At 44.9% G+C, this 24,369-nt stretch overlaps 1 protein-coding gene across 3 annotated transcripts in view; it reads right to left on the bottom strand.

Annotated features, from left to right (window-relative positions):
- Positions 1 to 1,707: 1,707 nt before the first annotated feature.
- Positions 1,708 to 24,369, bottom strand: part of LOC134949123 (fibronectin type-III domain-containing protein 3A-like) — a 234,524-nt gene continuing 211,862 nt past the window's right edge. For 2 of the 3 annotated variants that reach the window (XM_063937520.1, XM_063937522.1), the window contains exons 25-26: positions 17,786 to 17,907; positions 1,708 to 5,979 (exon numbers count right to left, since the gene is read on the bottom strand). In XM_063937520.1, coding sequence (XP_063793590.1) covers positions 5,662 to 5,979; positions 17,786 to 17,907 — 440 coding nt within the window. In that variant the 3' untranslated portion in view covers positions 1,708 to 5,661. The remainder of the gene's footprint in view (positions 5,980 to 17,785; positions 17,908 to 24,369) is intronic. The other variant, XM_063937521.1, reaches the window with a different exon arrangement.

The following is a 24,369-nucleotide window of genomic DNA, read 5'->3' as shown; positions in this document are numbered from 1 at the left end:
TATTTTTGTATGCACCATACACCTACTGTAAAGAAAGTGGCAATACACGTCTCTATAAAATATTCATAAATGAAATGATATGCAGAAATATTCATAGATGATTGACACAAATCAGAGCAATACATATAGTGTCTAATATGTATTATCGATCTTAAACATGAATACAAAATAATTTTTGCGTATATTTTGCACAACTGCAAAAGGATGATAATTCAACAGGACTGATCAAGAATTTGACAAACATATCTCACATTAAATATGAACACTACAATATTTACCTACAAATATTTTCATTGTAGAAGTGTAATTTATTTTTATAATTTGCTATAAAAGTGACTTTGAGGAGGATTACCTCCTAATATGGACCATTATTTGCTGTCAGAAACGCAGTAATTTTAAAAGCGTTACAAATTATGCTCAGAACAGTTGTAAACTGTTTAAAGCAAATATAAAGCATTCTAAATAAAAAAATAAAAAATACATTGTGAGAAAAAAAAGAAACAAAATCTCAAATATAAAGTGATGGAATGTATATTTATATATATATTTATATTTTCAGCATGAACATTTCTTACAAAAAAACATCTTATATGTAAAAATATTTAGGTTAGTAGATAATACATAATATGGGCATCTCATAAAAAAAACAAAACGAAAAACGTGCGGTTTTACTTTTTCTTTAGATAATAGACAGTATAAAAAACATTTGCTCACTTTGAGCCAAATAGTGTAACATTTATAATAAATGCACTTTTTTTCCTCCATAAAGACAAATCTGTGCTTTTTCAGAAAGTGCTGCAATATATTCTTGAGAAGCACAGAAATTTAAATTTTCTTACACATAAATGAAAATGCAAAGCAGGTCAAAAATATGGATATATAGATACATGGTCCAGATACGGAGAAAGGGGTTTTGTAAGGCCGATTATAACACAGTGGTGAAAGCATCACACTGTTCATGAATGGCATATTGCAGTGATAACACAGTGGTGAAAGCATCACACTGTTCATGAATGGCATATTGCAGTGATAACACAGTGGTGAAAGCATCACACTGTTCATGAATGGCATATTGCAGTGATAACACAGTGGTGAAAGCATCACACTGTTCATGAATGGCATATTGCAGTGATAACACAGTGGTGAAAGCATCACACTGTTCATGAATGGCATATTGCAGTGATAACACAGTGGTGAAAGCATCACACTGTTCATGAATGGCATATTGCAGTGATAACACAGTGGTGAAAGCATCACACTGTTCATGAATGGCATATTGCAGTGAAAATATGGAAAATAAAACAAATCACTTAATGCTTAAAGGCAAAGGATACAAACAATCAGCTGTTGGCTAATAGCTACACATGCCATGCAATACATCATGTTCCCTTCACTAACTATATATATATATATATATATATATATATATATATTGTATGGAAAGCCCGGCACTCCCACAGCTGGCTACATGCCCTGGTGCCCTCAGAAGGGTATGAACACAGAAATAAGCAAACTGCGGCACTCGGGGACTGATAGAAGAATCAATGTATTAAGCAATACAAGATATCCATCGACGTTTTCGGGAAATTCAACCCCTTTCTCAAGATGTGCAAGTGACACTTGCACATCTTGAGAAAGGGGTTGAATTCCCCGAAACGTCGATGGATATCTTGTATTGCTTAATACATTGATTCTTCTATCAGTCCCCGAGTGCCGCAGTTTGCTTATTTCTGTGTATATATATATATATATATATATATATCCCCGTTACATAGTGGAGACGGTTGCTTGTGTGCTGAACCAATATCCAGCCTATTAATTCAATAGGAATTAGTGACATCTGTGATATCACTAGCATTATGAATACTGATCCCTACTTGGCCACCTCCACTATGGTCAGGCAAGAAACATATGGTTTTGCCTGCCTTCTTATCTAGATATATGTGAATACAGAGAATCTTAAAAACCTGCTGCATATCTAATGGAATCAGACAATTACTGGTATATTGGAATATGAACAAATTGCTAATGTTTATTTTTTAAAATACCAGTATCCTAAAGGGTTAGATCTCAAAATGCAAATCTATTAAAAGTTACAAATATATTTACGTAAATAACTCTCACTATACAGGGTGATATAGCATCATTTAATGGGATGTTGTTGACATCCCGGCGGTCAGAATACAGGTGCTGGAATCCCGAACGTAAGTATGCCGCAAGGGTTAGGCTGTGGATTAGGGTTACTTTGTTCCAGCGCCTCTGACGGGATTTCAGGCTGTCGGGATGTCGGTATTCTGAACGCCGGCATCCTGACTGCCGGGATCCCATACCGAACCCCATTTAGAAACTTGTTTCAATTTCCAGCTTTTAATAATACATTTTAATTAAAGGAAATCACATATAATCAGGCAGAGCAATGCCAACGTGTTCACAGCTACCTGGAGATTACAGTATCTAATGCCTGCAGCAAAGAATTGGGACTAAAGGCATCCAGATGAGCACCGATTCATCGGATATTGCTCCAGCTGTTTTAGACACTACTGATTATGCAACCTGTATAATACCGGCTTAAAGCGTATGAATGCCGTCTTACTCTAACGTCTCTTTTACAGTCAAATAATTTATAAATCAATTGAAGAATCTCTCACTTGTTTGCTGTATAGCGATTGTGCAAATTGAAACTTCGGCAATATCCCTGACCTGTTGAGCAGCTGGAAATTTAATTCCGCAATTTCAGAAATAAAACGGAAAGTCACAATGTCTTCTGTATTCAATTTATACTCTTTACAAGGCACATATTTGTAAAAGGATGGTGCGTCCTGTGGATGTAGCAATATCATTAACAGTTCATTTCTTTTTGGTGTCAAATCTACCCATATTCAAATGTGAATCTATGAAAGGCCACAATTTATCATCGTTGCTAGGGAATTCAATTCAGCACAATGTGCCACTGGACAGCACTGCACTGTCCAGCTGTACACATTAGCATTTATTAGCCAAGGCAATATTCGCTTATTTTCCTGATCACCTCTATAACATGTAAGGAAGTACTGGCCACGGAATGCCACCGCTCTTTTATACTGGAGGCACTCCCAGCACACCGCATTCCACCCTTGGTATTTTGTCCAAATTTCAATTTCTGTGAATATGATAGACCTACTACGTACAAAGGTAGCAAGACATCCAAAAAGAAAACCTGTTTATTTTACCTCTCAAAAAGACCCCATTGGACTACCTCTATAAAACGCTTCAGTACTATAGATCTATTTAAAAAAAAAATACAACCAGTACATTTAAACTTACACATTTGCTTAACAGCCAATAATGAATAGAGAGTGAGCCAAATCATTGCCTATTCTAGAACATAGATTTCATATACTGTTTACAGTGTTAACTCGGAAAATGCTTTCACAGTGTTTTCATTTAAAAAAGTTTCTGGAAAAAAAAAAAAGTTTTTATAGAGGCAGACGTAATTTCTGTCAAGGATGGGCAAATAAAAATGTAATGTTACGCAACTGTTCGCTTAACTTTGTGGGATTTGTCTGCATTTGATAGATGGTAATAGAACAGCGCTATACAAATAAACAAATATGTACTTAGTTTTTTCTTCTAACAATAAGAACTATTTGTAATAACAAATGCACAGTAAGAAAAGCAAAGACTAATCTCTATTTGTATAAGGAACATAATTTAGACATAATGGAGATTATGTTCCACATTTGTGATTTGTATAAATGTTCCGCACTCAATTTCAAGCTGCAGGGCAACACTTTGGCTATGCCATCTTACTACATTAAATACGCTTAAAAATCTGTAGATTTCTATGTTAATATTTACATATTTGAGGTTCTCCATGGAAAAGATTTATCTGTTAATATTTGCCAATTTGTTTTTTTCCGTAATCCAGACTAAAGTTGAATTTGGGAAGATTTATATTTAAGCGTGTATATTTTAATGACTATTCAATAATCACAATATGACTGTAGAATGTATTGCTGCAAAGCATGTTTAACAGGTACGAAATAAAGTTTCTACATAATTGCATAAATGTTTTTTGTAACATTTTGGGGAGCATGCATGAAAACTACTGCACAGGTAGGTCTACAATTGGTGATGTAACCCTTAGCAACTAATACAATTCTAACTCATAAATTCAGTATACAATTTACAAAATGAATGCAAACATCTGGTTGCTAGGAGATACAGAAGTTGTTAAACACAATCATAACCCAACTAGTGTACCAGTTTCACTAAATATCTGCTGTATTTAGAGCCAGCTGCTATCCGCCATATTTAGAGACATATCTTAATCACTTTCCAAAGTAAATCACATCATTATTTCAATGAAATAAACACAGTGCTTCGCAATGATCTCAAAAGATTCCTCCCAAATTTCTAGAACTTTCACTAATAGAAGCCGTACATTTAAATTTGCCCCCATATGAAACATGATTTGGCAATACCGTACTCACAAAAAATGTTTTAATTCCCTTTTTTCCCCCAACACAATGAGCCATTACACCAGACTCTTTTCGCATCTTGCACATATATAAAAGATCCAATGGGAGTTATAAACACATCATGTTCAGGGAAATTGCCTCATCACATGAACAACAAAAGTACAATATTCACGGACTTAAGAGCTTCTACCCACCATAACAATTTTTTAGTTCACGGAATAAGCAAACTGGACTCATGGGCAATTTATTTTACTTAAATTTTTGTTGAAAACATAATTTATAAAGGAATGAGCAATACTTGTTCATCATTGATGCCCTTTAAAAAAAAAAAAAAAAAAAGGTCAAAGGTTAATGGAAGTTGTTTCCGCTGTCTGTTAAGCAACCCAGACAGCAATCTCAACTGAAATGAAAAGTTTTAAAATTAACATTGAAATAATGCTAGCCTGAAACAATCTTACAAGGGACATTTCGAACAGGCATGTCCAAATTAAGAGACTGTAACACAAAGCCCTTCCATGTCGGTTTGCTGTGTGCCTCAGGTTTTTTTTGGGACCCAGCTAACAGAAGTAAAGTACTTGCATCATGTGCAGCTCTTCCTGCTGGGAAGAAAAATACAATTCCTACAAGACAAGACTACAACATGTGACCTGGTGACTGTTATAACCCAATAGGAAAAGGCTTTTAAAAATTAACCAAATTCTTCAAAGCATATTTGTGAATGTTACCAAGTCTTATTTTCCGCAGGTGCAATTTGTGATTTCACTACTCTTCTCCATTAAGACCACAGGACATTGTGAAAACAGACACATACACTTGTGTAACAAACAATGCTTTTGTGAGCTACCACATACAAAGCTGAACATTTAAAAAGGGACATGCTTTTAAAGCAAACGGTCCATTACATAAACGAACAGCACCATCTTGACCTTTGAGTGTATTAAGGCATTTAACACCACGGCCCTAGAATAACAGGATTTAAATTCCCTTTCTAAGAGATTCATGATGTTTTATGTTCCATATACAGGAGGATTCTACTAATCCAGCCTCTTGATGAATGAGCAGCAAGAATGGAAATGCACTTATATATAATACAATCATTTCCATCTATAAATTTAATTAGAATAATTAAACATAAATATTGAAAAAAAAACCAAAAAAAAAAAAAAACTGTAAGGATAACCTTGGGAACGGCGCTTAAAATCTACTTAATTACAAAGTATTGGATGACAACGGCGAAAAGAAATGCTACAATGGCAAATATCATAAGGAGCAGAATGGCAAACTGCTCGTCGCTGAGAGGCTTCCTCTTGCTTTTTGTAGCCTCCAGTGTCGCATTTGCACATGGCACGTCCAACTCCTGTCGTTGAGATGAGAATGTGGTGTTGGGGCTGTAAGGGCCAAACAACTCCTGCAATCCATTGGCATCTTGGTACTGCCGCCCGGCACAAACTCTAAACCGGTATTCACAGTTTGTTTGAAAGTTTGCAAAAGTAAATGAGGTGTCCGTTCCTTTGTATACCTGGTCAAAAGGAAAAAACATGGTTAAAATACAGTGTGTGATATATCTGGAAAACATAATCCCCACAAAATAAATATTTAGCTACAGAAAAAGTAATAATTTCTTTCACTGTTCTTGGCAAAAAAAAGTAAAAAAAATTCTTCAAATGAAAATAAAAATAATAGCTGTGTTTATTCTTAACAAAAACCCATTGTCTGTACTATATTTAGAAATTAGTATTAAAACATACACAAAAGTGAAGATGGTACTTCTCTAATTTAAATCAGGGTGGTGCCAAGAAAATAGGATTTTGGTTACCTACCAGTAAATCCTTTTCTCATAGTCCGTAGAGGATGCTGGGGTCCACATTAGTACCATGGGGTATAGACGGGTCCACCAGGAGCCATTGGCACTTTAAGAGTTTGAGAGTGTGGGCTGGCTCCTCCCTCTATGCCCCTCCTACCAGACTCAGTCTAGAAACTGTGCCCGGGGAGACAGACATCTTCGAGAGAAGGATTTAACACAGATAGTGGCAAAATTCAAACCAGCTCACACATACAAGGAACATCAAGCTAACTAGCTTGGAAAACTCAGCAACTGCTGAAACATTACTTACCAAGTAACAAATAAACAAAGTTGTACTGAACCAGATAACGGTTGCAGGAAAACGAAGCGCTGGGCGGGCGCCCAACATCCTCTACGGACTACGAGAAAAGGATTCACAGGTAGGTAACCAAAATCCTATTTTCTCTTATTATCCATATAAATAAAGGATAATAATAATAATAATAATAATAATAATAATAATACGTCCTAGAGGATGCTGGGGTCCACATTAGTACCATGGGGATGTACCAAAGCTCCCAGAACGGGAGCGAGAGCGCGGAGGCTCCTGCAGAACTGATTGACTGAACTTCAGATCATCAGAGGCCAAAGTATCGAACTTGTAGAACTTAGCAAACGTATTCGACCCAGACCAAGTTGCCGCTCTGCAAAGTTGTAACGCCGACACACCTCAGGCAGCCGCCCAGGAAGACCCCACCTTATGAATAGAGTGGGCCTTATCAGATTTAGGACACGGCAATCCTGACGTAGAATATGCATGCTGGATAGTGAACCTAATCCAGCGAGATATAGTCTGCTTTGAAGCAGGACACCCAATTTTCTTGGGATCATACAGGACAAACAGAGTCCGATTTCCTGCGACGAGCAGTCCTCTTCACATAGATTTTCAAAGCCCTCACAACATCTAAGGACTGTGACGAAATTGAGGAGTCAGTAGCCACTGGCACCACAATAGGTTGGTTGATATGAAATGCTGACACAACCTTTGGAAGAAACTGCTGACATGTACGGAGCTCAGCTCTATCTTCGTGGAAGATCAAGTAAGGGCTTTTCCAGGACAAAGCCCCCAATTCTGACACACGTCTAGTAGAAGCAAAGGCCAACAACGTGACAGCCTTCCATGTAAGAAATTTGACCTCAACCTCCTGCAGAGGCTCAAACCAGTCCGACTGGAGAAACTGCAACACCACGTTAAGGTCCAAAGGCGCCGTAGGCGGTACAAAGGGAGGTTGGATGTGCAGAACTTCCTTCAAAAAGGTCTGGACCTCAGGGAGGGCAGCCAATTGTTTCTGGAAGAAAATGGACAGGGCCGAAATCTGGACCTTCACAGATCCCAACCTCACGCCCATATCCACACCTGCTTGCAGGAAGAGGAGAAAATGTCTGGGTTGAAATTTCACCGCAGAAAACCTCTTGGACTCACACCAAGAGACATAGTACTTCCAAATACGATGGTAATGTTTAGACTTCACTCCTTTCCAAGCCTGTATCAGGGTAGGAATGACCTTCTTCGAAATGCCCTTCCAAGCTAGTATCAGGCATTCAACCTCCATGCCATCATACATAGCCGCGGTAAGTCTTTATAGGCGAATAGCCCCTGCTGCAGCAGGTCCTCCCGAAGAGGAAGAGGCCTCGGTTCTTCCTGCAAGAGATTCAGAAGGTCCGCGTACCAAGCCCGCCTTGGCCAATCTGGAGCAATGAGGATCGCTTGAACTCTTGTTCTCCTTACGAGCTTTAGAACTCTTGGAATGAGTGGGAGTGGTGGAAACACGTACAACGACTGGAACCTCCACGGAGACACCAGGGCGTCCACTGCCACTGCTTGTGGGTCCCTCGACCTGGAACAATCGTGTTGAAGCTTCTTGTTGAGACGAGAGGCCATCATGTCTATTTGGGGTAACCACCAAAGGTCTGTTATTTCCTTGAACACCTCCGATGGAGACCCCACTCCCTTGGATGGAGATTGTGTCTGCTGAGGAAGTCTGCTTCCCAGTTGTCCACTCCCAGAATAAAGATTGCAGAGAGCGCCAACGCGTGTTATTCTGCCCAGAGGATGATTCTGGTCACCTCTGACATTGCAGCTCTTCTTTTCGTTCCGCACTGTCGGTTTATGTAAGCCACTGTCGTTACATTGTCCCACTGTACTTGAATGGCCCGATTTCTTAGAAGATGAGCTGCCTGAAGAAGACCGTTGTAGACGGCTTTTAGTTCCAGGATGTTGATTGGCAGGCCGGCTTCCAGACTTGACCACCTTCCTTGGAAGGTTTCCCCCTGAGTGACTGCGCCCCAGCCCCGAAGGCTCGCATCCGTGGTTACAAGGACCCAGTCCTGAATCCCAAACCTGCGGCCCTCCAGAAGGTGAGGCAATTGGAGCCACCAGAGGACTGAAATCCTGGCCTTTGGCGACAGACGAATTCTCTGGTGCATGTGTAGATGAGATCCTGACCACTTGTCCAGGAGACCCAACCTCCCGTACTGGAGAGCCTCGTAAGAGGCCACCATCTTCCCCAAAAGGCGAATGCATTGATGAACAGACACCCGGGGTGGCTTCAGGACATCCCGAACCATTGTTTGTATCACCAACGCCTTTTCCTGCAGAAGAAACACCCTCTGCACTTCCGTGTCGAGGATCATCCCCAGAAAAGACAACCTCCGGGTTGGTTCCAAATGAGATTTTGGAAGGTTCAGAATCCAACCATAGACTCTGAGTAGGCGGGTTGTGAGTACAATGGACAGCAACAGCTCCTCCTTAGATGATGCTTATATCAGTAGATCGTCTAGATATGGAATGATGTTCACCCCCTGTTTTTGGAGTAGAACCATCATCTCCGCCATCACCTTGGTGAAAACCCTTGTTGCTGTAGAGAGGCCGAATGGCAGGGCCTGGAACTGGAAATGACAGTCCAGTAAAGCAAAACGGAGATAAGCCGGTAGCCAAATCGGAATGTGGAGGTACGCATCCTTGATATCCAGGGATACTAGGAATTCCCCCTCTTCCAGACCTGATATCACCGCTCTGAGAGACTCCATTTTGAACTTGAACTCCTTCAGAAAAGGGTTCAGTGGTTTTAGGTTCAGAATGGGTCTGACCATCCGGTTTCGGTACCATGAAAAGGTTCGAATAGTAACCAGTGGCTTGCGAATGAGGAGGCACTGGCACAATAACCTGTGCCGACCACCAACTTCTGAACCGCTGATTGTAGGACAGTCCTGTCCGCCAGCAGAGCTGGCAAGCCTGATTTGAAAAATCGGGGAGGAGGGAGATTTTGAAATTCCAACCTGTATTCCTGGGACACAATATCTATCACCCAGGGATCCAGGCTGGACGATACCCAGACGTGACTGAACTGTCTAAGCCTCGCTCCCACTGGCCCCACCTCCAGGCCGCGTGGTCCACTGTCATGCGGAGGACTTTGGCATACTGGAAGCAGGCTTAGTGTCCTGGGAACCTGCCGCAGCAGGTTTCTTGGATTTAGCTCGACCTCCCCTAAAGAAGGTATTGGACGGCTTGGCCTTTCTAGGCTTGTTAGGCTGAAAGGACTGCGATGCTGATGAAGAGAAGGATTTCTTCGGGGCAGGTGCAGCTGAGGGAAGAAACGGAGACCTACCCGCCGTAGCAGTGGATATCCACGCATCCAAAGCTTCCTCAAAGAGAGCCTGACCTGTGTAGGGTAGGGACTCCACACACTTCCTGGATTCCGCGTCGGCCGACAACTGGCGCAGCCACAGTCCCCGACGAGCTGAAACAGACATAGAAGAGATCCCAGCAGCAATGGAACCCAGGTCTTTCATGGATTCTACCATAAAACCTGCTGAATCGTGAATGTTACGCAAAAACAAATCACCCTTATCCATTGTATCCAAATCCTCAAGTAAGGTGCCTGATCATTTTACTATAGCTTTTGCAATCCATACACTAGCAATAGTGGGACGTAATATGGCCCCCGAAGCTGTGTACATTGATTTAAGTGTATTATCAATCTTTCGATCAGCCGGCTCCTTTAAGGCGGTAGATCCTGGAACAAGCAAAATCACCTTTTTTGAGAGTCTGGACACAGATGCGTCAACAATTGGTGGGCTTTCCCATTTTCCCTATCCTCCTCAGGGAAAAGAAACGCCACCTGGACCCTTTTAGGGATCTGGAATTTTTTCTCAGGGTTTTCCCATGCTTTCTCAAATATAGCATTCAATTCCTTTGACGCAGGGAAGGTTAGCGAGGCTTTCTTATTTTCAGTGAAAAAAGCCTCCTCAACCTGCTCAGGTGTGGTATCATTAATATTCAACACATCCCTGAGAGCCTCTATCATCAATTGCACCCCCTTTGCAAAAGAGGCAGACTCCCGCAACACATCCCCATTACCGTCTGTGGTGTCAGAATCGGTATCCGTGTCATCCTGCGTGACACGGACAAGCGCACGTTTGTGGGGGTATATAGCGGAGCGTCCCGAGGTACCAGAATCGGGCCATACTGCCATAGAGTTCTGTAATACCTGGGTTGCGGATTCATTACTTGCAACCCTGTCTGAAATCTGAGAAATCCAAGATTTGATAGAGGAAAACCCTTGCTGGAATCTGTGCTAAACCAGTGCTATCCTGATTACATGGAATGGGATCATCCTGGGAGGACATATCCTCCGCAGCATATGACACAGTGTCCCTGGACCTATCTAAAGGAGACCACAAAACGGTCCACACACACACAGGGGAGGGCAGACAGAGTCCCGTCCCCCCCCCCCTCCCCAAGAATGGCGAGAGAGACACAGAGAACCCACACACAGCGCTTATAACCAAAGGGAGACCCCTTGTCAGCGCTGACTGTGCACCTTAACAGAATACACAGTCGAATTGCATATGTCAATCTGTAATAAGTAGGGGTAAAATAAAAACTCTAAAATAACATTTTTCTAGAAAAGCTCTGGAGAGCTCCCCTAGCTGTGACCAGCTCCTCCGGGCACATTTTCTAAACCGAGTCTGGTAGGAGGGGCATAGAGGGAGGAGCCAGCCCACACTCTCAAACTCTTAAAGTGCCAATGGCTCCTGGTGGACCCGTCTATACCCCATGGTACTAATGTGGACCCCAGCATCCTCTAGGACGTAAGAGAACCTTAATCTTGTGTGATTGGCTTGCAACATCATAGCTATCAGAAAATGCTGTGTACCGAATGCAGATTGGTTGATTTATCACAAGAGCCTTGCATTGATTGGTGGCATCGTGTATTGTGAAGAAGGTTATTGCCATTTAAGTCACATACTGTATATATTTACAAAAGACTACTAGGTACATAAAACAGTTATCCCTATAAAGTTATGTGTGACTGGGTGCAACTTAATACGCTATATTGTGAAATGAGGAATACTGGTATGTCTCAGAACTTATTATGTTGTTATTGTCTGTAATGTGGACATAGGTTTTTATTAGATTTATAGTACGGAAACATTCTCGCTTTGTATTTACAATTGTTTCTAGAGTTCCAATACAAGAAAAAAAAAATAAGAATTTACTTACCGATAATTCTATTTCTCGGAGTCCGTAGTGGATGCTGGGGTTCCTGAAAGGACCATGGGGAATAGCGGCTCCGCAGGAGACAGGGCACAAAAAAGTAAAGCTTTACTAGGTCAGGTGGTGTGCACTGGCTCCTCCCCCTATGACCCTCCTCCAGACTCCAGTTAGGTACTGTGCCCGGACGAGCATACACAATAAGGGAGGCATTTTGAATCCCGGGTAAGACTCATACCAGCCACACCAATCACACCGTACAACTTGTGATCTAAACCCAGTTAACAGTATGATAACAGAAAGGGCCTCTTAAAGATGGCTCCTTAACAATAACCCGAATTAGTTAACAATAACTATGTACAAGTATTGCAGATAATCCGCACTTGGGATGGGCGCCCAGCATCCACTACGGACTCCGAGAAATAGAATTATCGGTAAGTAAATTCTTATTTTCTCTATCGTCCTAAGTGGATGCTGGGGTTCCTGAAAGGACCATGGGGATTATACCAAAGCTCCCAAACGGGCGGGAGAGTGCGGATGACTCTGCAGCACCGAATGAGAGAACTCCAGGTCCTCCTTTGCCAGGGTATCAAATTTGTAAAATTTTACAAACGTGTTCTCCCCCGACCACGTAGCTGCTCGGCAGAGTTGTAATGCCGAGACCCCTCGGGCAGCCGCCCAAGATGAGCCCACCTTCCTTGTGGAGTGGGCTTTTACAGTTTTAGGCTGTGGCAGGCCTGCCACAGAATGTGCAAGTTGAATTGTGTTACAAATCCAACGAGCAATCGACTGCTTAGAAGCAGGTGCGCCCAACTTGTTGGGTGCATACAATATAAACAGCGAGTCAGATTTTCTGACTCCAGCCGTCCTTGAAATGTATATTTTTAAGGCTCTGACAACGTCCAACAACTTGGAGTCCTCCAAGTCGCTAGTGGCCGCAGGCACCACAATAGGTTGGTTCAGATGAAATGCTGATACCACTTTAGGGAGAAAATGCGGACGAGTCCGCAGTTCTGCCCTATCCGAATGGAAGATTAGATAAGGACTTTTATAAGATAAAGCCGCCAATTCAGATACTCTCCTGGCAGAGGCCAGGGCTAGTAACATAGTCACTTTCAATGTGAGATATTTCAAATCCACCTTTTTCAATGGTTCAAACCAATGGGATTTGAGGAAATCTAAAACTACATTTAGATCCCACGGTGCCACCGGAGGCACCACAGGAGGCTGTATATGCAGTACTCCCTTGACAAAAGTCTGGACCTCAGGGACAGAGGCCAATTCTTTTTGGAAGAATATTGACAGGGCCGAAATTTGAACCTTAATGGATCCCAATTTGAGACCCATAGATAATCCTGATTGCAGGAAATGTAGGAAACAACCCAGTTGGAATTCCTCCGTCGGAACCCTCCGATCCTCGCACCACGCTACATATTTTCGCCAAATGCGGTGATAATGTTTCACGGTGACTTCCTTCCGTGCCTTAATCAAGGTAGGAATGACTTCTTCTGGAATGCCTTTCCCTTTTAGGATCTGGCGTTCAACCGCCATGCCGTCAAACGCAGCCGCGGTAAGTCTTGAAAAAGACAGGGACCCTGCTGTAGCAGGTCCCTTCTCAGAGGTAGAGGCCATGGTTCGTCCGTGAGCATCTCTTGAAGTTCCGGATACCAAGTCCTTCTCGGCCAATCCGGAACCACTAGTATTGTTCTTACTCTTCTTTGCCGTATGATCTTCAATACCTTTGGTATGAGCGGCAGAGGAGGAAACACATACACTGACTGGTACACCCAAGGAGTTACCAGTGCGTCCACAGCTATTGCCTGTGGATCTCTTGACCTGGCGCAATATTTGTCCAGTTTCTTGTTGAGGCGAGACGCCATCATGTCTACAATTGGTCTTTCCCAACGGTCTATTAACATGTTGAAGACTTCTGGATGTAGACCCCACTCTCCCGGATGAAGATCGTGTCTGCTGAGGAAGTCTGCTTCCCAGTTGTCCACGCCCGGGATGAACACTGCTGACAGTGCTATCACGTGATTCTCCGCCCAGCGAAGAATCTTGGCAGCTTCTGCCATTGCACTCCTGCTTCTTGTGCCGCCCTGCCTGTTTACATGGGCGACCGCCGTGATGTTGTCCGACTGAATCAACACCGGCTTTCCTTGCAGGAGAAGTTCCGCCTGGCTTAGAGCATTGTAGATTGCTCTTAGTTCCAGAATGTTTATGTGAAGAGACTTTTCCAGACTCGTCCATACTCCCTGGAAGTTTCTTCCTTGTGTGACTGCTCCCCAGCCTCTCAGGCTGGCGTCCGTGGTCACCAGGATCCAATCCTGAATGCCGAATCTGCGGCCTTCTAATAGGTGAGCCTTCTGCAACCACCACAGAAGTGACACCCTTGTCTTTGGTGACAGGGTTATTCGCAGGTGCATCTGCAGATGCGACCCTGACCATTTGTCCAACAGATCCCTTTGGAATATTCTTGCATGGAATCTGCCGAATGGAATTGCTTCGTAAGAAGCCACCATTTTTCCCAGGACTCTTGTGCATTGATGTACTGACACTTTTCCTGGTTTTAGGAGGTTCCTGACCAGATCGGATAACTCCTTGGCTTTTTCCTCTGGAAGGAAAACCTTTTTCTGAACCGTGTCCAGAATCATTCCTAGGAACAGCAGACGAGTTGTCGGGATTAAATGGGATTTTGGAATATTCAGAATCCACCCGTGTTGTCTTAGCACCTCTTGAGATAGTGCTAAAGCTGTCTCCAGCTGTTCTCTGGACCTTGCCCTTATTAGGAGATCGTCCAAGTATGGGATAACTAATACGCCTTTTCTTCGAAGAAGAATCATCATCTCGGCCATTACCTTGGTAAAGACCCGAGGCGCCGTGGACAATCCGAACGGCAGCGTCTGAAACTGATAGTGACAGTTTTGAACAATGAACCTGAGGTACCCCTGGTGTGCGGGGTAAATCGGAACGTGTAGATACGCCTCCTTGATGTCCAAGGATACCATAAAGTCCCCTTCTTCCAGGTTCGCTATCACTGCTCTGAGTGACTCCATCTTGAACTTGAACTTTTTTATGTAGAGGTTCAAGGACTTCAGATTTAGAATAGGCCTTACCGAGCCATCCGGCTTCGGTACCACAAATAGAGTGGAATAATACCCCTTTCCTTGTTGTAATAGGGGTACTTTGACTATCACCTGCTGAGCGTACAGCTTGTGAATGGCTTCCAACACCCTCTCCCTTTCGGAAGAGACGGTTGGTAAGGCAGACTTCAGGAAACGATGAGGAGGATCCGTCTCTAGTTCCAACCTGTACCCCTGAGATATTATCTGCAGGATCCAGGGGTCTACCTGCGAGTGAGCCCACTGCGCGCTGTAATTTTTGAGACGGCCCCCCACTGTCCCCGAGTCCGCTTGAGAGGCCCCAGCGTCATGCTGAGGTTTTTGCAGGAGCCGGGGAGGGCTTCTGTTCCTGGGAAGGAGCTGCCTGTTGGTGTCTCTTCCCTCTTCCTCTGCCTCGTGGCAGGTACGACAAGCCCTTTGCTCTCTTATTTTTGTAGGAGCGAAAAGGCTGCGGTTGAAAGGTCGGTGCCTTTCTCTGTTGGGGAGTGACTTGAGGTAAAAAAGTGGATTTCCCGGCAGTAGCCGTGGCCACCAAGTCTGATAGACCAACTCCAAATAACTCCTCCCCTTTATACGGCAAAACCTCCATGTGACGTTTTGAATCCGCATCGCCTGTCCACTGTCGTGTCCATAAGGCTCTTCTGGCTGAAATGGACATAGCACTCACCCGAGATGCCAGTGTGCAAATATCCCTCTGTGCATCACGCATATAGATAAATGCATCCTTTATTTGTTCTAACGACAGTAAAACATTGTCCCTATCTAGGGTATCAATATTTTCAATCAGGGATTCTGACCAAACTACTCCAGCACTGCACATCCAGGCAGTTGCTATAGCTGGTCGTAGTATAACACCTGCATGTGTGTATATATTCTTTTGAATAACTTCCATCTTTCTATCTGATGGATCCTTAAGTGCGGCCGTCTCAGGAGAGGGTAACGCCACTTGTTTGGATAAGCGTGTGAGCGCCTTGTCCACCTTAGGGGGTGTTTCCCAGCGCGCCCTAACCTCTGGCGGGAAAGGGTATAATGCCAATAACTTTTTTGAAATTATCAACTTTTTATCAGGAGCAACCCACGCTTCATCACACACGTCATTTAATTCTTCTGATTCAGGAAAAACTGTTTGTAGTTTTTTCACACCATACATAATACCCTGTTTTACGGTATCTGTAGTATCAGCTAAATGTAACGTCTCCTTCATTGCCAAAATCATATAACGTGTGGCCCTACTGGAAAATACGTTTGAATTTCTACCGTCGTCACTGGAATCAGTGCCCGTGTCTGGGTCTGTGTCGACCGACTGAGGCAAAGGGCGTTTTACAGCCCCTGACGGTGTTTGAGGCGCCTGGACAGGCATTGATTGTCCGGCCGCCTCATGTCCTCAACTGACTGTTTAAGGGAAGATAAACCATCACGTAATTCCACAAATAAAGGCATCCATTCTGGTGTCGACCCCCTGGGGGGTGACATCTGCATATTTGGCAATTGCTCCGCCTCCACACCAATATCGTCCTCATACATGTCGACACCACGTACCGACACACACCGCAAACTCACAGGGAATGCTCTAATGAAGACAGGACCCACTAGCCCTTTTGGGGAGACAGAGGGAGAGTCTGCCAGCACACACCACAAAGCGCTATATATACAAGGGATATCCTTATATTAAGTGCTCCCTTATAGCTGCTTTAATATATATATATATAGCCATTAATGTGCCCCCCCTCTCTGTTTTACCCTGTTTCTGTAGTGCAGTGCAGGGGAGAGACCTGGGAGCCGTTCTGACCAGCGGAGCTGTGACAGAAAATGGCGCCGTGTGCTGAGGAGATAGGCCCCGCCCCTTTTTCGGCGGGTTCTTCTCCCGCTATTTTTCCAGTCAGGCAGGGGTTAAATATCTCCATATAGCCCCTATGGGCTATATGTGAGGTATTTTTAGCCTTGTATAAGGTTTATATTTGCCTCTCAGAGCGCCCCCCCCCAGCGCTCTGCACCCTCAGTGACTGCCCAGTGAAGTGTGCTGAGAGGAAAATGGCGCACAGCTGCAGTGCTGTGCGCTACCTTATGAAGACTGAGGAGTCTTCAGCCGCCGGTTTCCGGACCTCTTCACGCTTCAGCATCTGCAAGGGGGTCGGCGGCGCGGCTCCGGGACCGGACTCCACGGCTGGGCCTGTGTTCGATCCCTCTGGAGCTAATGGTGTCCAGTAGCCAAGCAGCAAATCCACTCTGCATGCAGGTGAGTTTACTACTTTCCCCCTAAGTCCCACGTTGCAGTGATCCTGTTGCCAGCAGGACTCACTGTAAAGAAAAAAAACCTAAACTAAACTTTCTCTAAGCAGCTCTTTAGGAGAGCCACCTAGATTGCACCCTTCTCGTTCGGGCACAAAATCTAACTGGAGTCTGGAGGAGGGTCATAGGGGGAGGAGCCAGTGCACACCACCTGACCTAGTAAAGCTTTACTTTTTTGTGCCCTGTCTCCTGCGGAGCCGCTATTCCCCATGGTCCTTTCAGGAACCCCAGCATCCACTTAGGACGATAGAGAAAATATGTTAATATTTGTAAATAACATATGAATAAGCCGTCTATTCTTCTATAACTTCGGTGTATAATAAGCAAACTTTTGTATTTTATACAAAGGAATTACAGACAGCTTGAAATCCGCAACCTGCATACATGCACTATGACTCCTGATTATTTTATGTGACTCCAAATATCAATATAAAGTACAGCAGGGAGCACAATATCCAATTAATTTACCCTTACAGAGCAAGTACAGTTCCAGCTCATGTGTGTAAATACAAATATGCAGAAAAGAACTGGAAAATGTAAAATAAAATAAAGACATTTTAAGTTATAAAAGCACCTGATCGACCTCTTTCCCATTGGTAAGTTGAAGGATGTAAACAATTGCATCTCCCCTCATCGGCTGAAGAGGCTCCCAAGATACTTCACACAAGTTGTTATCAATCTGTTGCACTTTGGGTGCTAAAAAGATGAAAAGGGTTTAATAGGTTTAATTTCTGTAACACTGCGGAACTTACAGGAAATAATTATTTACCGTTGTTTTCTTTATTTTTTTGGTGGCGCAATAGCAGTCATCCTGCAAGTTTCCACCCTACCATTTACACTTCTACCAGTGTCTACCCAGAATGTAGTTGGCATCCCAACGGTTAGGATGCCTGCAGTCACAAGACAGGCAATGGAATACGGACAGTTAGTAACTCGAACGTAAGTATGCTGGGGAGAGTTAGGGTCAGGCTGTAGGAAGGGAGGGCTAGGAGGAGTGGTAGTGGTACTGAAAAGTGTTGGAATTCTGACAGGTGGCATCCTCAATATCGGGATCCTGCACCCAACCCATCCACCCTAGCATTAACACTTCTATCTACATCTACCCTAACATTTACACCTCTACCAGTGCCCACCCTAGCATTTACACTTCTATCTACGTCCACCCTAACATTTATACCTCTAGCAGTGCCCACCCTAGCATTTACACCTCTAGCAGGGTCCATCCTAGCATTACAATCTCTACCCAGCGCCCACCCTAGCAATTACACCTCTACCAGTGCCTACCCTAGCATTTACACCTCTACCAGTGTCCATCCTAGCATTACAATCTCTACCCAGTGCCCACCCTAGCATTTACACCTCTACCAATGTACAGTAAGTGTCCACCCCACTATTTACACCTCTACCAGTGAATGTGCCCACCCCACTATTTACACCTTTACCAATGTACACCCCCACTATTAACACCTCTACCATCTTATGTGCTCAACCCACTATTTACACCTCTACCATTATGTGTACCCTTATGTGTTACCCTTTATTATTTATTATAATTTATTATTATTATTATTATGTGTTACCCTTATTATATATACCCCTACTATTTATGCCCTACAAATGTCCGCCATTCGAACCCCTACATGGCTCTGTGATTCATACCTCCCTACCAAGGTCCGCCATCTGCCCCTCTACCAGAGTCCGCTTACAATTTACATACTACCAGTGTCACTATATAGAAAAGATACCAACATAGTTTTTCCTTTTGTATAAATGATTAATTGCATATTCAAAAGCAAGAACATCTTGGAGACCTCTACAGAATATATTATAGGAAGGTGGATGTGTCCTACAAGACACTACATAACAGGCTCCTCACGCTCTAGAGCTGCTCAGCACCACTGCTTCTTCTCTGGTGGTACTCAATGATATGAAGTACTGACATCTTTTTTGTTTGGTATAACTTTTCTGATTCTAAACTACTGCCGGAAATATGAAAAAATCATTGAATAATAATAATAAAATAAGAAGAGTTATGGTAGCCTTACCTTAGTTAACTCTCTTTCTTTGAGGTCCATAGGGGAGACAATGGGATGTAGGTGGTGGATAGGACCGGGCACCAAACAGTTAAGCTTTTAGGCATCTCAAGATGCTCTGGTAATTCCCCCCCCATACCCCTCCTCCATGCTGAGGCAGATCAATTTGATCAACAAACCCAAGGCAGGAGCAGAAAAGGAGAGAAGGAAGACCTGGTAGACACAAGAACACATTCTCACAGATCAGAGAAGGGAATCGATAACCAAGAGAAGAAAAACCCATTGAAGCCAGGTGCGTTAGAATGGGCGCCCTGTTTACCCTATGGACCTCGAAGGAGGTTAGTTAGCTAAGGTAAATACCACAATTCTCCAGAACTTTTTCAGGTTCCATAGGCTCCACAGAGGAGACAATGGGGATGTCCCAAAGCAGTCGTTCAAGGTAGGGGACGCTCTTGAGCGAATAGAAGAATCCAGAGGAAGCTTCCTGGGAATTGAATGTATCAAAGGCATAAAACCTGAGAAAGGTATGGACAGAAGACTACGTGGCCATCATACACAATTGTTCAGCAAATGCACCGCGGCGTGCTGCCCACGAAGGAGCCATTGAAGGGACATGAGGATGAAGGAAGGTAAGGATCCAGGAAACACCAGAGAGTTGTAGTGTTGTGCAGCACACCACTAGAAGTAGGTATGCCTCACCACTTCCAGTGGTGGTAGTAGGTCCTGACAGGGAACGACTTTCATGCTCTGAGCGAGAAAAACCTTTGGACTTTAGGATGGATGATTCAAGAGCCATGCCATCAAAGACAGACTGGTTAGGTCCGGGTGGAGACAGGGACCCTGAGACAGCAAGTCTGATCAGAGAGGAAGTGGAAATGGAGCGTCGGTGAAAAGACTCTGAAGATCAGAGAACCAATGACGCCTGGGCCATGCCGGAGCTACCAGAAGGACGGTGCCTCCTTCCTACTTGAACTTCCGAAGAACTCACAGCAGAAGGGAGACTGGAGTAAATATGTGCGGCAGACGGAAATGCCACCATACGCTCTGGGCGTCCATGAAGGCTGCATGGAAATCTCTTCTCCTGGAACCATATACGGGAACCTTGCAGTTGTGACGGGAGGCCATGAGGTCCACGTCCGGATGTCTCCATTTGTGCACAAGGGGCTGGAAGACCTCTGGGTATAGCGACAACTCGCCAGCATGTATGTCCTGCCGGCTGAGGAAGTCTGTCTCCCAGTTGATTACCTCTATGATTAAGACCGCACAGATTTCCGGAAGATGGCGTTCGGCCCACCAAAGAATGTGAACTCTTTCATTGCCAACCAACTTCGAGTGCCGCTCTGGGGGTTGAGGTAAGCCACTCCAGTGGCGTTGTCGGACTGAATCTGGACTGGTTTGAGCCGAGGAGACTTTGTGCTAGAGTAAGAGCCCTGTAAATCACTTGAAGCTCCAGGACAATGATTGGTAGGCAGCTTTCTGCAGGAGTCCAATGGCCTTGAAAGGAGTGCTGTCCGGTTACTGTGCCCCATCTGTGGAGACTGGCGTCCGTGGTGACAAGTACTCAATCCGGAATCAAAAAGGATCACCCCTAGTTGAGGTGGTCTGCCCGGAGTCACCAGGTGAGGGACAGGTGAGGGACAGTCGGACCTCCGGAGAAAAATCTATCGTCTGAGATCTGATCAGATGGGGTTGCCCATTCCATCGGGACAGGATCGGGTGTTGTAGAGGCCAGGAATGGAAATGGGCGCAGTCCACCATGTAGAACGTGGAGACCATGGAGCCGAGGACTTGCATGGCCGAGTGGATGGACACCTGACATCTGTGCAGCAGCAGTCTGCGAACACGGTGTTGCAGAGTTGAAATGTTGTCTGCACCCGAGACTCTAGGAGAGCTCCTAGATGTAGCATTCGTTGTGATGGCGTGAGGGGTGATTTTTTCCAGTTGATTAGCCAACCATGTTGCTGTAGGAAGGCAATAGTCAGCTAGAGGTGGCGCTGCAGGACTACTGGGGAGTGTGCTAGAAGGAGCAGGTCATCCAGATAAGGGAGTAGTCTGACCCCCTGATGATGCAGTTGTGCTGTCATAACTGCCATTATTTGGTAAAGACGCTGGGTGCAGTAGACAGCCCAAAGAGCAGGGCCTGAACCTGGCAATGTTGTTGAAAATAAGATTTTACTCACCGGTAAATCTATTTCTCGTAGTCCGTAGTGGATGCTGGGAACTCCGAAAGGACCATGGGGAATAGCGGCTCCGCAGGAGACTGGGCACAACTAAAGAAAGCTTTTAGGTCACCTGGTGTGCACTGGCTCCTCCCACTATGACCCTCCTCCAAGCCTCAGTTAGGACACTGTGCCCGGACGAGCTGACATAATAAGGAAGGATTTTGAATCCCGGGTAAGACTCCTACCAGCCACACCAATCACACCGTATAACTCGTGATACTATACCCAGTTTAACAGTATGAAAACAACTGAGCCTCTCAACAGATGGCTCAACAATAACCCTTTAGTTAACAATAACTATGTACAAGTATTGCAGACAATCCGCACTTGGGATGGGCGCCCAGCATCCACTACGGACTACGAGAAATAGATTTACCGGTGAGTAAAATCTTATTTTCTCTGACGTCCTAGTGGATGCTGGGAACTCCGAAAGGACCATGGGGATTATACCAAAGCTCCCAAACGGGCGGGAGAGTGCGGATGACTCTGCAGCACCGAATGAGAGAACTCAAGGTCCTCCTCAGCCAGGGTATCAAATTTGTAGAATTTTGCAAACGTGTTTGCCCCTGACCAAGTAGCAGCTCGGCAAAGTTGTAAAGCCGAGACCCCTCGGGCAGCCGCCCAAGATGAGCCCACCTTCCTTGAGGAATGGGCTTTTACTGATTTAGGATGCGGCAGTCCAGCCGCAGAATGCGCCAGCTGAATTGTGCTACAAATCCAGCGAGCAATAGTCTGCTTAGAAGCAGGAGCACCCAGTTTGTTGGGTGCATACAGGATAAATAGCGAGTCAGTTTTCCTGACTCTAGCCGTCCTGGAAACATACATTTTCAAGGCCCTGACTACGTCCAGTAACTTGGAATCCTCCAAGTCCCTAGTAGCCGCAGGCACCACAATAGGTTGGTTCAAGTGAAAAGCTGATACCACCTTAGGGAGAAACTGGGGACGAGTCCTCAATTCCGCCCTATCCATATGGAAAATCAGATAAGGGCTTTTACATGACAAAGTTGCCAATTCTGACACACGCCTGGCTGAAGCCAAGGCCAATAACATGACCACTTTCCACGTGAGATATTTTAGATCCACGGTTTTAAGTGGCTCAAACCAATGTGATTTTAAGAAACTCAACACCACGTTGAGATCCCAAGGTGCCACTGGAGGCACAAACGGGGGCTGAATATGCAGCACTCCTTTCACAAACGTCTGAACTTCAGGTAGTGAAGCAAGTTCTTTCTGGAAGAAAATCGACAGAGCCGAGATCTGTACCTTAATGGAGCCTAATTTCAGGCCCATAGTCACTCCTGCTTGTAGGAAATGCAGAAATCGACCTAGTTGAAATTCCTCTGTTGGGGCCTTTTTGGCCTCACACCAAGCAACATATTTCCGCCATATGCGGTGATAATGCTTTGCAGTTACATCTTTCCTGGCTTTAATCAGCGTAGGAATGACTTCCTCCGGAATGCCCTTTTCCTTCAGGATCTGGCGTTCAACCGCCATGCCGTCAAACGCAGCCGCGGTAAGTTTTGGAACAGACAGGGCCCCTGCTGCAGCAGGTCCTGTCTGAGCGGCAGAGGCCATGGGTCCTCTGAGATCATCTCTTGAAGTTCCGGGTACCACGCTCGTCTTGGCCAATCCGGAACCACGAGTATTGTTCTTACTCCTCGTTTTCTTATTATTCTCAGTACCCTTGGTATGAGAGGCAGAGGAGGGAACACATAAACTGACTGGTACACCCACGGTGTCACTAGAGCGTCCACAGCTATCGCCTGAGGGTCCCTTGACCTGGCGCAATATCTCTCCAGTTTTTTGTTTAGGCGGGACGCCATCATGTCCACCTGTGGCCGTTCCCATCGATTTACAATCAGCGTGAAGACTTCTGGATGAAGTCCCCACTCTCCCGGGTGGAGGTTGTGCCTGCTGAGAAAGTCTGCTTCCCAGTTGTCCACTCCCGGAATGAACACTGCTGACAGTGCTAGTACGTGATTTTCCGCCCATCGGAGAATCCTTGTGGCTTCTGCCATTGCCATCCTGCTTCTTGTGCCGCCCTGTCGATTTACATGGGCGACTGCCGTGATGTTGTCTGACTGGATCAGTACCGGCTGGTGTAGAAGCAGGGATTTTGCCTGACTTAGGGCATTGTAAATGGCCCTTAGTTCCAGAATATTTATGTGTAGGGAAGTCTCCTGACTCGACCATAGTCCTTGGAAGTTTCTTCCCTGTGTGACTGCCCCCCAGCCTCGAAGGCTGGCATCCGTGGTCACCAGGACCCAGTCCTGTATGCCGAATCTGCGGCCCTCTAGAAGATGAGCACTCTGCAGCCACCACAGCAGAGACACCCTGGTTCTTGGAGACAGGGTTATTAGGCGATGCATCTGAAGATGCGATCCGGACCATTGGTCCAACAGGTCCCACTGAAAGATTCTGGCATGGAACCTGCCGAAAGGAATTGCTTCGTAAGAAGCCACCATCTTTCCCAGGACCCGCGTGCAGTGATGCACCGATACCTGTTTTGGTTTCAGGAGGTCTCTGACTAGAGATGACAGCTCCTTGGCTTTCTCCTCCGGGAGAAACACTTTTTTCTGGACTGTATCCAGAATCATACCCAGGAACAGTAGACGTGTCGTCGGAACCAGCTGTGATTTTGGAATATTCAGAATCCAACCGTGCTGGTGTAGCACCTCCTGAGATAGTGCTACTCCCACCAACAACTGCTCCTTGGACCTCGCCTTTATTAGGAGATCGTCCAAGTACGGGATAATTAAAACTCCCTTTCTTCGAAGGAGTATCATCATTTCCGCCATTACCTTGGTAAACACCCTCGGTGCCGTGGAGAGTCCAAACGGCAGCGTCTGGAATTGGTAATGGCAATCCTGTACCACAAATCTGAGGTACTCCTGGTGAGGATA

The sequence above is a fragment of the Pseudophryne corroboree genome, chromosome 8, assembly GCF_028390025.1.
Source record: "Pseudophryne corroboree isolate aPseCor3 chromosome 8, aPseCor3.hap2, whole genome shotgun sequence".
Classification (NCBI taxonomy): Eukaryota; Metazoa; Chordata; class Amphibia; order Anura; family Myobatrachidae; genus Pseudophryne; species Pseudophryne corroboree.
The sequence above is the reverse complement of the archived record's forward strand: the minus strand, read 5'-3'. Positions and strand labels throughout refer to the sequence as shown.